At 42.1% G+C, this 11,924-nt stretch overlaps 3 protein-coding genes across 4 annotated transcripts; 2 read left to right on the forward strand and 1 right to left on the reverse strand.

The window, feature by feature from the left end:
- The first annotated feature begins 754 nt into the window (after positions 1 to 754).
- Positions 755 to 3,979, forward strand: scg2b (secretogranin II (chromogranin C), b). Its single transcript, XM_034137291.1, has 2 exons — positions 755 to 822; positions 1,311 to 3,979. Exon 2 carries the CDS (start codon positions 1,328 to 1,330, stop codon positions 3,128 to 3,130), a length of 1,803 nt encoding a protein of 600 aa, XP_033993182.1. The 5' UTR covers positions 755 to 822; positions 1,311 to 1,327; the 3' UTR covers positions 3,131 to 3,979.
- Positions 3,980 to 4,167: 188 nt separating this feature from the next.
- Positions 4,168 to 8,260, reverse strand: LOC117488417 (AP-1 complex subunit sigma-3-like). 2 transcript variants are annotated; one of them, XM_034137292.1, is made up of 6 exons: positions 8,113 to 8,260; positions 6,726 to 6,904; positions 6,111 to 6,219; positions 5,771 to 5,908; positions 5,024 to 5,085; positions 4,168 to 4,870 (listed from the first exon to the last, which is right to left on the reverse strand). In XM_034137292.1, the coding sequence occupies exons 1-5, from the start codon at positions 8,113 to 8,115 to the stop codon at positions 5,044 to 5,046; spliced, it is 471 nt and encodes a 156-aa protein (XP_033993183.1). In that variant the 5' UTR covers positions 8,116 to 8,260; the 3' UTR covers positions 4,168 to 4,870; positions 5,024 to 5,043. The 2 variants fall into 2 exon arrangements, with proteins under 2 accessions (XP_033993183.1, XP_033993184.1); XM_034137293.1 differs by lacking the exon at positions 5,024 to 5,085 and having other exon boundaries at positions 4,170 to 4,870.
- A 100-nt stretch (positions 8,261 to 8,360) lies between these two features.
- LOC117488484 (dehydrogenase/reductase SDR family member 12-like) lies at positions 8,361 to 11,844 on the forward strand. The gene is made up of 10 exons (XM_034137428.1): positions 8,361 to 8,632; positions 9,004 to 9,137; positions 9,210 to 9,292; positions 9,373 to 9,468; positions 9,560 to 9,641; positions 9,724 to 9,785; positions 9,918 to 10,022; positions 10,229 to 10,319; positions 10,955 to 11,092; positions 11,188 to 11,844. Exons 1-10 carry the CDS (start codon positions 8,577 to 8,579, stop codon positions 11,337 to 11,339), a joined length of 999 nt encoding a protein of 332 aa, XP_033993319.1. The 5' UTR covers positions 8,361 to 8,576; the 3' UTR covers positions 11,340 to 11,844.
- The last annotated feature ends 80 nt before the right edge of the window (positions 11,845 to 11,924 follow it).

Genomic DNA, 11,924 nt, shown 5'->3' on the forward strand with positions numbered 1-11,924 from the left:
CACCACCCATTCCTGACCTTTCATCGGAAGGTGCCGTGCTGAGGCCGCTTTATCTTGTCTACCTGCGGAATGCCGGAGCTTTGGCCCCCAGCCGGCAGGAGGGTGTTTATCACAGTCTCTGTCAGAGGAAGAGGAGGGGGGGGGGCTGAACTGCGACAGCAACTCCGCGGTGATTTAAGCCTGTGAGTCATCGCTGGAGGGTTTAACTCTTCGTGTGCCGTGACGAGGGTGGAAGTGAAAACTGCATATTGTTTTACACCAAGATGCTCAAAAGTGCTTTCTCTCTGTCACTGTGAGAGGTTATTTGTTGGTATACATTTTGAACACATTTTGAACATGATATTGTCTCGTAAAACTGTGGCACGATTCTGCATGTTTACATAAATTGTAAATAAAAAGGGAACTTTTCCTCTTATGAAAAGGTTTGATTTTAATAAAAATATCTTCATGCAAAGTTTGCATGAATGAGAATCCACATAAACATATCACTATTTGTGAGACACAGCAGTCCTGAAATCATAACATCTACTCCCAGTCTTACAAAGATAGTATCTCCAGTCAATTGCTTCTAGAAAGTGGTGCAACAGACAGCAGAAAACTATTTTTATACGCAGCTAGCTTTTGGTATGCCATATAATAAACCTGAATCATTCATGTCAATTTTGTTAGGGCCGGCTATTGCGTGTGTTGTGTGATGACGCGGTGGTCAGGTGTTGCCTCTTATACGAGGGGAGCTGTCCAAGTGCTGAACCAGAAGAAAACAGCACCGCTCCCGAGGAGATGCCATACACCTTCACCGCTGTCTGAGCTTCATTGCCAAAGGTAAGACACATTTTCTTTACGTCTTTGATATTATTTCAGTTCAAATTAATAGCTAAATGTCTTAGACTAAAGACATTGGTGTAAATCACATTAGCGTTTCGCCGTTCTCGACAAAAGTCACGATATGGATTTTCTATGTGATCAACCCCGCATTCTCATCAATTGACAATCACAATGCGAGGTTATTGTTTTGCAACTATGGTGAAATAACGAGGAAGGAAAGATGTTTGAGTAAAAAATGATTGTGATGTTATGGAGAATCGGATGCTGAGGTTGCCCATAACAACGCAGTGAATGAGTCATCCAGTGATGTGAATGTATCTCCTCGCGCACAGCATCATATAATTGATAGGCATACAAATCCATGATAAAAACAGACTCGCGCACATTTATGCACGTTGCTTTTTTGGTAGGTTTTTGGCCAGAAAAATGTTGTTTAAAAACATTTTCAATTATTTGACTAACATTGTATACCCTCTTGTTTGCAGGAAACAAATTGCCTATAATGCTGCATTTCCACCACAAGTTGCCCGCGGGGGGAGCCGTGGTCCTGCTCGCCTTCCTGCTCCATGGATGCACCGTGCAGGCTGCGTCTCTCCCCCGCCACTACAGGCTCCGGGGCGGGGAGAGTGAGGCACAGCCGGCTGCCTACCCACCCGGCTCCGACATGATGAAAGCCCTGGAATACATTGAGAATCTGAAGCAACGCAACGGGGGCAGAGCTGAACCCGCGGATTACGACGAAGTGGAAAAGTTCAGGGTCCTGCTTCAGCTCGCCTCGCAGCAGGAGGAGAGTCCCGGGGACCGTCAGCCAGCCCCAGGCATGCAGAGGCAGGACATTACCGCTGAGCAGCTGATGAAAGCCCTGCTCAGCTCTCTCCAGGATCGGGCTGGAAAAGACGCGAAGCCCGCTCCCGTGTCGGCGCCCCGGAACGACCGCCGTACGCACAGGCACCGCACCAAAGAAACGGAAGTCCCGCAGAGCCCACCGTCAGAATTCGGTAATTTCCCCAGACCCCACAAGAAATACCCGCTGATGTTTGAAGACGAGGAGAACACAGACGCTTCCAAGCGGGCCACGGAGGACCTGGATGAGCAGTACACCCCCCAGAGCCTCGCCAACTTACGCTCCATCTTCGAAGAGCTTGGGAGGATGCCCACGATCGGGGGACAGAAGAGAGACGTGTTCGGGGACGACGATGACGAAGAGGGGGACGGGTTCAGTCTGAGAAGCCAGGCGTACGAGGATGTGGCCGGGGGAGAGGAGTGGGTCCCCGTGGAGGAGAGGGAGGAGACGGAGGAAATGGAGAACGGGAGCCACGAAGAGATGGAAAGGGCGATCGGCGAGCAGGAGGAAGCAGATAGGGAGGAGATGCAACGCCGGGCGAACCAGAACCAAGAGGAGGGGGATGACGACACTAAGATGGTAGACTACTACCTCTTGAAAGTCCTGGAGATGAGCGACCAAACGCAGAAGAGGGATGCGACCGGAGAGCAGAGAAAGAGACTGATCCGTCCCTCCATAGTAGATCCTCGGACTTTGAGGGAGTTGCTCCAGCTCTCTCTGAAGCTCCACATCCCTCCCCAGGACCTTATCGACATGCTGCTCACTGAGGAGCTCAGGAAGCTGCACCGGGAGCCCCCAGCCTCCTCTCGCTTCCCCACCGGACAGACCCCAAAGATCAGGTACTACAGCCGCAGACTGCCGGTGAAGAGCAAGCCCGTCCACGAGGACATGGACAGAGAGGACTTTTTGGACATCATCGGAGTGGAGACTATCAGTAACGAGTATCCCCTGGTGCAGAGACCCATGAAAACACCCCCACCCGCAGAAAGAATCCCAGTGGCGTCCATTCCTGTTGCAAAACAAGTTCCGGTTAAAATTCCTACCCCCTCCGGGCGCAGGGAGAACCTCTTCTTGTCAGAGCTCAACAAAATGCCGCTGAAACGTCAGTCTGATGTCGCTGATGATGAAGACGATGAAGGTGGCGATGTTGAAGACGAGGTGACCACATACCTGGCGGCCAAAATCCTCACAGAGTACCCCAGCCCCATCTCCAAACGGGACACCCAGGCGCAGCTGAAGGGACAGTTCCCCTTCGACCTGTACGAGAGGGTCATGAAGGACTACTTGGGGCAAGCGGACACTGATCTGAGGCCAGTGGTCAAGAGGGAGATCGAGGGGGGCCCAGAGGAGAAAATTGAGCCCACAGAGATGCAGGGGGACGAGGAGATAGCAGCCAAGACCTCAGCTCCACAGACCGTAAATGAAGAGGAGCACCGTGAAAAAACTGCGGCTGGGATGTAGCCTGATGCCCTGCAAGACGCACGAAAGGATCAATATAGTATTTATAATGTCAAAAAAAAAAGTTTGGTGGACGTGATCTAGTTTACACATTTATATTATAGCTGGTATTACTAATATCACCCAAACAAAAATGAACTATAGCAATCTTACAGGTCCAAAACATTTTTAAAATATATACTAGTCCCTACTTGCTGCAGGAACATTGTAAAAATATTATAACGGTATCATAGACGATTAAAGGTGCAATCCGTGCATAAATGAGAAAAAAAGGTTATCCTTAAAACACTTATGTTTTTTTGTCATTCTTAAATTGCCAATTAAAACATTGACTAATATTAAATCACAATGAAATCCAAGTTATTCACGTTTTGTGATGTTGTAAAAGCTTTGTTTACATTAAGGTGTTTGTAAACAGGCCTATATTTTCAATTATAATCAACTGAGTAATGGTAAAAAACGCTTATTTTTCATCCATTTCAAACTATTCAATTACATATGTGAATATATCTGTAAATTATAAAGTATAATGCTGACTCGGCCTTAACACATGCATACAGTATAATGACAGAAGTACTATAGGAACATTATGTGCCGCGCTGAGAACGAGTGTTGTTGTGCCTCGTGTTATAATCAGGGTTAGTGAATTCAATGTTATTATTATGGATAATTATTTCCAAGTCTAAATATCAGACCGTCGCCTGCCTTCCAACCCTTTCATACTGCGAAGCTCTGTATTGTTGGCCTACCAGTGGTTGTGCTATGTATGCTCATTTTTAAATCATTTTGTACATGTTCAATAATGTGTGATGAATCACAGATGAATAAAGCATCAGATGTATTATTTTTCTTCTTGCTGAGTTGTGTTGCCTTATTAAAAACACACCATACACAAACAGCCAGGTTTACAATCAGATGGGGACATTTGTTTAAGGTAAATCTCTTTTTTTATAATGTTGATCCTTTGATAAAAACTCAAATCAACGAGGCTAAAGGAACTTCATATACACAAATATGGTAAATAAAACATCAAAGCAAACTGCTTATCAAAATACATATTTTTATTTTAAGCTCCGACATCAGAAATTGCACATGGTAAAAAAGTGATATTCACCCACACTAGTGACTCCTTTGAAAGACCAATGGTCCCACCAATGTGGAATAGGCAGATTAAAAATAGTAAGACATCTATCATCATCAGTCTCACTACAAGTTGTTGAAATCTGTTGTTTTGGAGACTGAAATTATTATTATTTTTTATTATAATATTATATTCACTGTGGACGGAGATTACAAAATGTTTTCCCCAAATTAATCGGCAGTGTTTTAAGAATAAAATGACTCACTTCCAATATATTAATACATGACTTAAATAATAATCCACTCATTCAGAAATCTAAAATATATTTGTTTACATCCCAGATCCTTTTTTCTACTTCATTAACATTTTGAAAACAGCAATCAATGTGAAAACAACCCTCCCCCTTCCTACAATTTAGCGCATGACTCTAAACAAATATTAGACTTGAATGCAGTTACATTGCAGCCAAGGTCGAGGCAGAAGTGGAGCAGGCATTCAGTATGCCAGTGTTCAAAATGTTCATTAAAATCAAAGTAAACTCCATTCAGAAACTTCTTCGATTCATATACAGTACATTTTCTTCCTGTATTCCTCCCCGCTCTTCCTATAGTCCTTTTGCCCACAGGTTAAAATGCAGGTTTGCTCATGTACTCCTCCATTGTCTAGAAAAAAAGCACAAAGAGTTTAGTTTAACATTCCAGTTTCACGGCTTGTAAAAATGCATTATAGTACAATTAATATTCACAGGCACACATTTACACACCACCTGCTATTAAGTGCCGAGCATAACAACTAACGAAAGCATAACATCTAACCTTTCTGTCCATATTCAAGGTCATCCAAAGAGCTCCACCTCAAACCACTCACTGCTGTCACCCTGAAGCGATAATGGTCAAAATGAATGAGAGGCTACGCTGCACACAATCCAACACTTGATTAAAAAAGTGTTAGTCAGCCCTACTCAGAAGCAGAAACAACACACCCAGTTAACTACTGTACCACACGGAGCCATGACCCTACAGGGAGAGTGGGAAGCATCAGCCAAACACTAAACCTACGCCACGTTCCAGGAAAATCTGTCTCTCACTCGCTATAACACTGGCAGAGAGAGAGAGAGAGATACACACACAGAGGGGTGAGGAAAAACACCAGCACAAACACAAATCTACACAAAAAGGAGCTAATATCCACAAGGCCATAAGCTTTAAGAAAGACAGACACACCAGGGACTCAGCACCACTGTTATGGAACTCATTATGACGCTGACTACTAGCGTTGCAAGTTCAAACACACACACAAACTGAAAAAAGTTCCCATATTGGAGCTTAATTCATAATTAGTGTTATAAATAACTCAAAGCAGGCATCTGGATTGATCCAAGTACCCCACAGGCTAGATTTAATTGAAGATACAATCAACACTAAACTACATTTAAAACACGTCGCTGTTTCTTTAATGATCACGAGCCATGCAACAGATGTCACATGCTCACACACCACCGATGCAAGCCACGCCTTGTGTTGTTGTTGTTGTGGTGTTGTGTATAAGAGTGTGTATCTCACCTCCTGTAACATGTCTGAGGCTTCAATGGAGCGATTCACCATTTGTTTGGAGGTTTCTTGTATTTCGCCTCCCATTAGAAACTCATCCAGGATAAAATAGGCCTTCTCAAAGTTAAAGATTATGTCCAGCTCACACACCTGAGAAGAGGGTATTCACATTATTATAAAAACAGTGCAGAATTTACTTAGATAAATGTAAAGCTGCTGTTTGATATGATATCTTAAGCCTAATTTAGCGGTTAAAAGGTTCTTAATTTTAGCTAGTATGACGTTCAATAGTTACACTTTAGGCCACATTTGCATATTCAATTAAAAAAAAGGGTGAATCATAATCAAATACATTGCCAAAGTATTTGTCCAGCAGCTCCACGTAGCGGTGAATAACCTCCAAGGCTATCAGCTCATTGTCCCCGTTCTCTATGGCCAGGCAGAAATACAAGCTTGCATACCTGAGGAAAAGATGACACAGTCATAACTTGCATCAGATATAACCATAAAGTTCTGCAAATAATGATTATTTGTATTGTCCATTGATCTGCATTACATTTTCTTGATTAATCGGGTAGTGGTTTGGTCAATAGAATGAGAAAATGGCGAGGAATGTCGATCAGTGTTGCCTGAAATGGCGTCCATAAATGTTGTATTTTGTCCACATCTCAAAAGACACTCAGTTTACTGTCATAGAGTATTTAAGAAAACACTTAATATTACAGCTGGAATTTGGAAATTGGATTTTCTCTTTATTATTTTCCCTTATGTTATTAAAGTTATTAGTGAATACTGTAATACTTGCCAGCTGTTCTATTAATCTTTGAAGCTTTAATATGTGAAGAGTTATGAATAATATATACAGCAGGTGTAACTATTAGTACAAATTACCCAAGGGTTCCTGCTGCTCAAAAAGCAGATACAATCATTTAAAGTAGTTAGACAAACACGCAGGGGCAGCACCCACCTCTTGTAAATAATCTTCAAGTCCTTCCAGTATAGGAAGTTACAGGAGCGTGGTTGCCGTGACAACACCATGGTGGTCATGTCCCTGGTGATCTTCTTCTTTTCACGTTCAGTCATGGGCGTGAACCACTTCTGCAGACGCAGTTTCCCCTGGCGACTGAAGAGGAGTAGGAAGCGTATCTGAAAGCACAGACACAGCTCAGGGTCAGAGGGCAGTTGTGATGCACGCACGAACAAAGGGGATTACACGTAGGAACAAAAATGCACACAGTCTTTGCATAGGACATGATTAACTACCATCTAAGACAAACCAGGGGACGAACAAGTCATGGCTCATTAAAGAGTAACCCCGCTCACCTTACAGTCGGTGAAGGTCAACAACTGTTGGAGGGAGAGGGAGTTTGGAGCTTCCTTTTATGATTCTCAAGAGAGCAACTCACTAAGGTTTTAGATGTTTACAGATTAAGTTTACAAGCATTGGAAGAGACTTGATTATAATTAAAATGTTCATTATTCTGCCCAATTATCGGAATTACTGACACCTAAATTCTTCCTGACATAGATTATGTAAAAGAGATTATAGGTATGAGTGTAGTGGTGCTTTGGGCCTTTATAACTAAAATGAAATATCTGTGCAGAGGGAACATTCCTCAAAGACTCAATAGTGTAGGAATTGTTTCTAAACTCATGTTGAGCAACAAAGCACTGTTCCATCGGACATAAACAACATAATAAGTCAAAGTTAAGAGGAAATGTGAACATTATAAAGGCACACTATACTTCACATGTATTATTAAGCTGCAGACACGGTAAAAGGCATTATATAATTGATTCTTATTTAATATATTAGGCTTCCCAACATGGAGTCCCTGAATTCGACCATTGTCAGAGTTCAATTGAATTACTGTTCATAGTGAAGTGGACACAGAAAGAGAAATACAGCTAGACAGTTATCAGGACTATAATAGGCTACCACATTAAATTATACTAGAATAACAGTAGGCATACAACTAATCTGGTTTTTCCAGCAGAGTAGGCTATCTGTATCAGCCCATAGGCAAATTGATATGGAAAGCAAGAAACTGCCATCAGGGCTCCACTGAAAGTGACGAAACCTGTTTGAGGGGACCGCTCGCGGAAACACCTTACTTCCGGTTGTGGTTTAAAGTTACTACAAGCTAAAAAAACAAACATTAAACCTCACACTAAAAAAGTAAAACATCCCCTGTTGTTTGGCCGAACAAAACAAACAAGCCTCAATGTGTAACAGGAAGAAGTATATAGGTGTAACTTAGCTTTAGCTACCTGTCAGCGACAACAGGTGCAACAGGTGAACAGCCTGACGCTATCTTACGGACATGCGTAGAAAACAACCACAAAACACTTACCATTTTGACGCTGCGACAAGATTCACAAACGATATGAAATGACTTTAAAAAAGCACTTTAACCCTTCCTTACAAAGGGTCAACTGGTCCGGCTAAACACATATCTATCTGTCGTTCAGCTCAGTGTGGAAGTTAGTTAACTCCGCCCCCCTGGCCGTGCCTGCTGCACGCGTCACCACACCTGACACCCATCTGGATCGCTTATCGTAGATCTGTGACTGTTACAGGAATGCATCCCGTCCCAACCTTTAAATATCTACAACCTGATTTGTTCAGAGTATTTCAATGAATAAGCTAATAAAACCTTAACTTAATGTATCACTTGGCTGTCAGTGTCACTGTGACCGCAGAGAGCAGCAAGGGCTCCCTCTGTCTTCTTCATGTGATCCTGATCTGTCACAGTGGCTGACGAGGGGAGCTGCTGCAAACTGCTGCACTTCTTGGGATTATTATTCACTTGATAACATGTCTCTGTACCGAAATTCTATCTGGTTTACGAATGGACTCCAGCAATACACAAGGTCAGTCAAAGCTATTGAGTCTTTTGTAAATTATTTAGAGATATAGTGCTAAAGAAATATCTGTCAGTCAGAGAGTAGTCTAAACTGTTAGTCGTGCTTGTTGGCTGTGTAAATGCAGAATTAATGGTTTGTAAAAATGGTTTTCATATATTTTATTCAAGCCTAAAGACTTGCTAAACAGTGTCATATCAAAGGTCTGATCACCGTATGGCACACACTCAAACTAGCCTTTATCCACAATTACAATAGTCCCATTGACAGCTGATGTTTCTTGAGGATGGCATTCACATCACTTGACTCGACTGAAACTAAAATGTGGAGAAAGGAAAATATGACACACTTTGATTTGTGTTTCTTCTATTTGCTTTTAGGAAGGGATATGAGACAGCATCTAAAGTCTTTGAGCCCCAAACCCTCAATGTGTCGGTTGTGGGAAGGTCTTTTATGATCACAGGAGCCAACAGTGGGATCGGCAAGGCAACAGCCATAGCTATAGCCAAGAAAGGTAAAATACTGGACAGGTAAGCTCTGCCATGCACTTGAATAGAAAATAAACATTAATGTTATTTGTTTCCAGGTGGGACAGTCCACATGGTGTGTAGGAACAAAGATAGAGCAGAAGAGGCCAAGGTGGACATTGTTAGTGAGTCAGGGAATACGGTAAGTGTGCCATAGTGAATGTGGAAAAAGTGACACTTTTCGTGATTTATAAAAGACTGATACTAATCTGGTTATTCTAGGAGGTATACATCCATATTGTTGATATGTCAGAGACACGCAAAGTATGGGAGTTTGCAGAGGCCTTTAAGGAGCAGTATCAATCCTTAAATGTGTTGGTTGGTATCTCTTTTAATCATCAGAAATCTGTCTTCATAAACAAAAAATGCTGTTTACGTCTGTTTTGACTTTGTTATTTTTGCTTGACAGATAAACAATGCAGGGTGTATGGTGAACACCAGAGAGGTGAATGCTGAGGGCCTGGAGATGAACTTTGCCACCAACGCAATGGGTTAGTCTCACTCTGATGTCAAAGAGAGACATTCTGCTGTGAACAAAACTGTTTCAAATTTCAATTTTCTCCATCTCGTAAGGGGTGTTGATCCTTACCCAGAGTCTTATACCACTTCTACGAAAGAGCGGGGATCCAAGAGTGGTATGAACCCGCACTCCCTCACATACACACAAAGTGTTCATCTGCATCATGTGGACAGCATAAAGCTACTTTTGTCCAGGCTGTAGTGGCTGTTGTCTGAGCACACTGTGCCTCTTTCTCTGTGGCTGTTAGATCACTGTGTCCTCTGGAGGCATGCTGGTCCAGAAACTCAGAGTCGATGACTTGCAGTCAGAGAAGGGCTACTTTGATGGCGTCATGGTCTACGCCCAGAACAAGGTAGGAGAGTGTAATCCAGGTTTTAAAACACGTTTTTTGTGTAGTTCTCTCTTCTTCATCTGCCTTGCTGGGTTTGGATTTGTCTGTGTAATATGGTGGAACAGAACAGAAAAAGTCATACAAAAATGGATATTAATTTACAATAGTAGTGAATAGTGTAGAGGCCCATTTCTAAAATGAAGCAACTATGTGTCATTCCTTCTCAGAGACAGCAGGTGGTGCTGACACAACAGTGGGCCGAAGCTTTTCCAGTCATCCACTTCTCTGCGATGCACCCTGGCTGGGTAGATACTCCAGGTACTGACTCATTAGGCAGCTCATCCAAAGCACCTGAAATCAGTTGTGGGTGCTGGTAATGTTCCTTTTTCTTTGTTTTTATCCATTTTCAAAAAATACCAAATAAATCGCACACACAATTTCAAATAATCCAATGTTAACATGAAAGTATTGACAGAGCCCATTTATGCTGTTTTATACTTACTTTTATATGCTTTCCTTTTTACTTGTAACAAAGTATTGATACATTATTTTTCAACTGCACTTTAGATCTGAATACTTCTTACCCCACTTGAACCCAAATAACCTCTTAAATAAAGATCTGGCTTTATAGCTTAATAAACGTTTACCCAATAGCTGTGATTTTGAGATATGAGGTAAATGAAGTATTTATTATTTCTATATCTTGCCAAATGTTCATGTTTAATTGTTCAAATAATTAGTTGAGTATGCATTAGAATGATTTTCAAACGGAATATTTGTTTTCCCTATTATTTTTTATTTCACAATCCTTGAGAACCTGATTTTAAAACAACCCTTTCACTCTGCTTACCAATCCTTGATGATGTATTAGTCTGTAAATGTTGCTTCCACTTCATTTGCTTGAGTAAACACTCTTGTGTCAAAATACATACACATGATTCTTCCCGTTCCAGCTGTTTCTGCATCAATGCCTCAGTTCCACCAGATGATGGGGGAGAGGCTGCGCAGTGTGGAGCAGGGAGCCGACACTGTGCTGTGGCTGGCCGTGTCTAAAGCTGCTGCAAGGACACTCAGTGGGCAGTTCTTTCAAGGTGAGCAGCATCACATGTGACTGGTACTATTTCAACAAAGAGAAGTCCCTTTTTCCTTTTATTTTTGTTGAATTCTGACGGACTGTGTGTTGCAGATCGTGCTCCTGTTCCTGCCCACCTGCCTCTGGCCTGGACTCACAGTTCTGCTGAAGAGATCCAGAGCTTCATGACTCAGCTGGAGACTTTGGCCAGAGCCCTTCTACCTGATGTAGAGCACGAGAGTCCTTCCAGACCTCCATCTGTATAAAATCTGTTACTGATCAATTCAAACATCAAGATTAATTTCTGAAAGCCATATATTCAGGACAGTGCAACGCTCTGTCACCTGATTTATGTTATGTCAACATGTGGCAGATGGACTGCGTGCCTCGCAAATGTCACTAACTATTGACTTCGAAGAAGTTGATCTTGATTGAATATCTCAATAGCATGAGCATATCTGATTTTTACTTGTGGCTAGCACATAGCGGCGTACCACTGTTTGTACCGTGGATGCATCAGATACTCTTCTTTCCCTTTGTGCTGCCACCTATGAAGTAAAGATATTTGAAGTGTTACTTAAAGTGGGAAGTGATTGTTCTCCTGTTCAAATGTCTTAGTCCTCCCAAAAAGTTGAATTTGGCTGAAAATAGTGTACAAAATAAAACATTTAAACAAAGCCGTCAACACTTTTGGAGACAACATTCTGTTAATTATTTTTGGTCTCTGCTGCTGACTGCAATTTGAATAAATATCCCAATTAGGATTCTTATGTAAGAAGCAAATGTAAGGCAGAGCATATCTGTGAAAAACCACAGAGCATCAATACTCATTATTTTTATTTTTGTTTTGT

This window comes from Trematomus bernacchii, unplaced genomic scaffold, assembly GCF_902827165.1.
Source record: "Trematomus bernacchii unplaced genomic scaffold, fTreBer1.1, whole genome shotgun sequence".
In the NCBI taxonomy this organism is placed as follows: domain Eukaryota; kingdom Metazoa; phylum Chordata; class Actinopteri; order Perciformes; family Nototheniidae; genus Trematomus; species Trematomus bernacchii.

What these genes read in the sequence shown, in the direction of transcription:
- scg2b (XM_034137291.1), top strand. Translation starts at nt 1,328, where the DNA reads ATGCTGCATTTCCACCACAAGTTGCCCGCGGGGGGAGCCGTGGTCCTG.
- LOC117488417 (XM_034137292.1), bottom strand. An exon ending in TGGACAAATACTTTGGCAAT is followed by an intron (nt 5,909 to 6,110) that starts GTATTTGATTAT and finishes CCCTCTTCTCAG; the next exon opens with GTGTGTGAGCTGGACATAAT. An exon ending in CCTCAGACATGTTACAGGAG is followed by an intron (nt 5,086 to 5,770) that starts GTGAGATACACA and finishes TTATCGCTTCAG; the next exon opens with GGTGACAGCAGTGAGTGGTT.
- LOC117488484 (XM_034137428.1), top strand. Translation starts at nt 8,577, where the DNA reads ATGTCTCTGTACCGAAATTCTATCTGGTTTACGAATGGACTCCAGCAA. An exon ending in AGAGCGGGGATCCAAGAGTG is followed by an intron (nt 9,786 to 9,917) that starts GTATGAACCCGC and finishes TGTGGCTGTTAG; the next exon opens with ATCACTGTGTCCTCTGGAGG. An exon ending in TGGTCTACGCCCAGAACAAG is followed by an intron (nt 10,023 to 10,228) that starts GTAGGAGAGTGT and finishes ATTCCTTCTCAG; the next exon opens with AGACAGCAGGTGGTGCTGAC.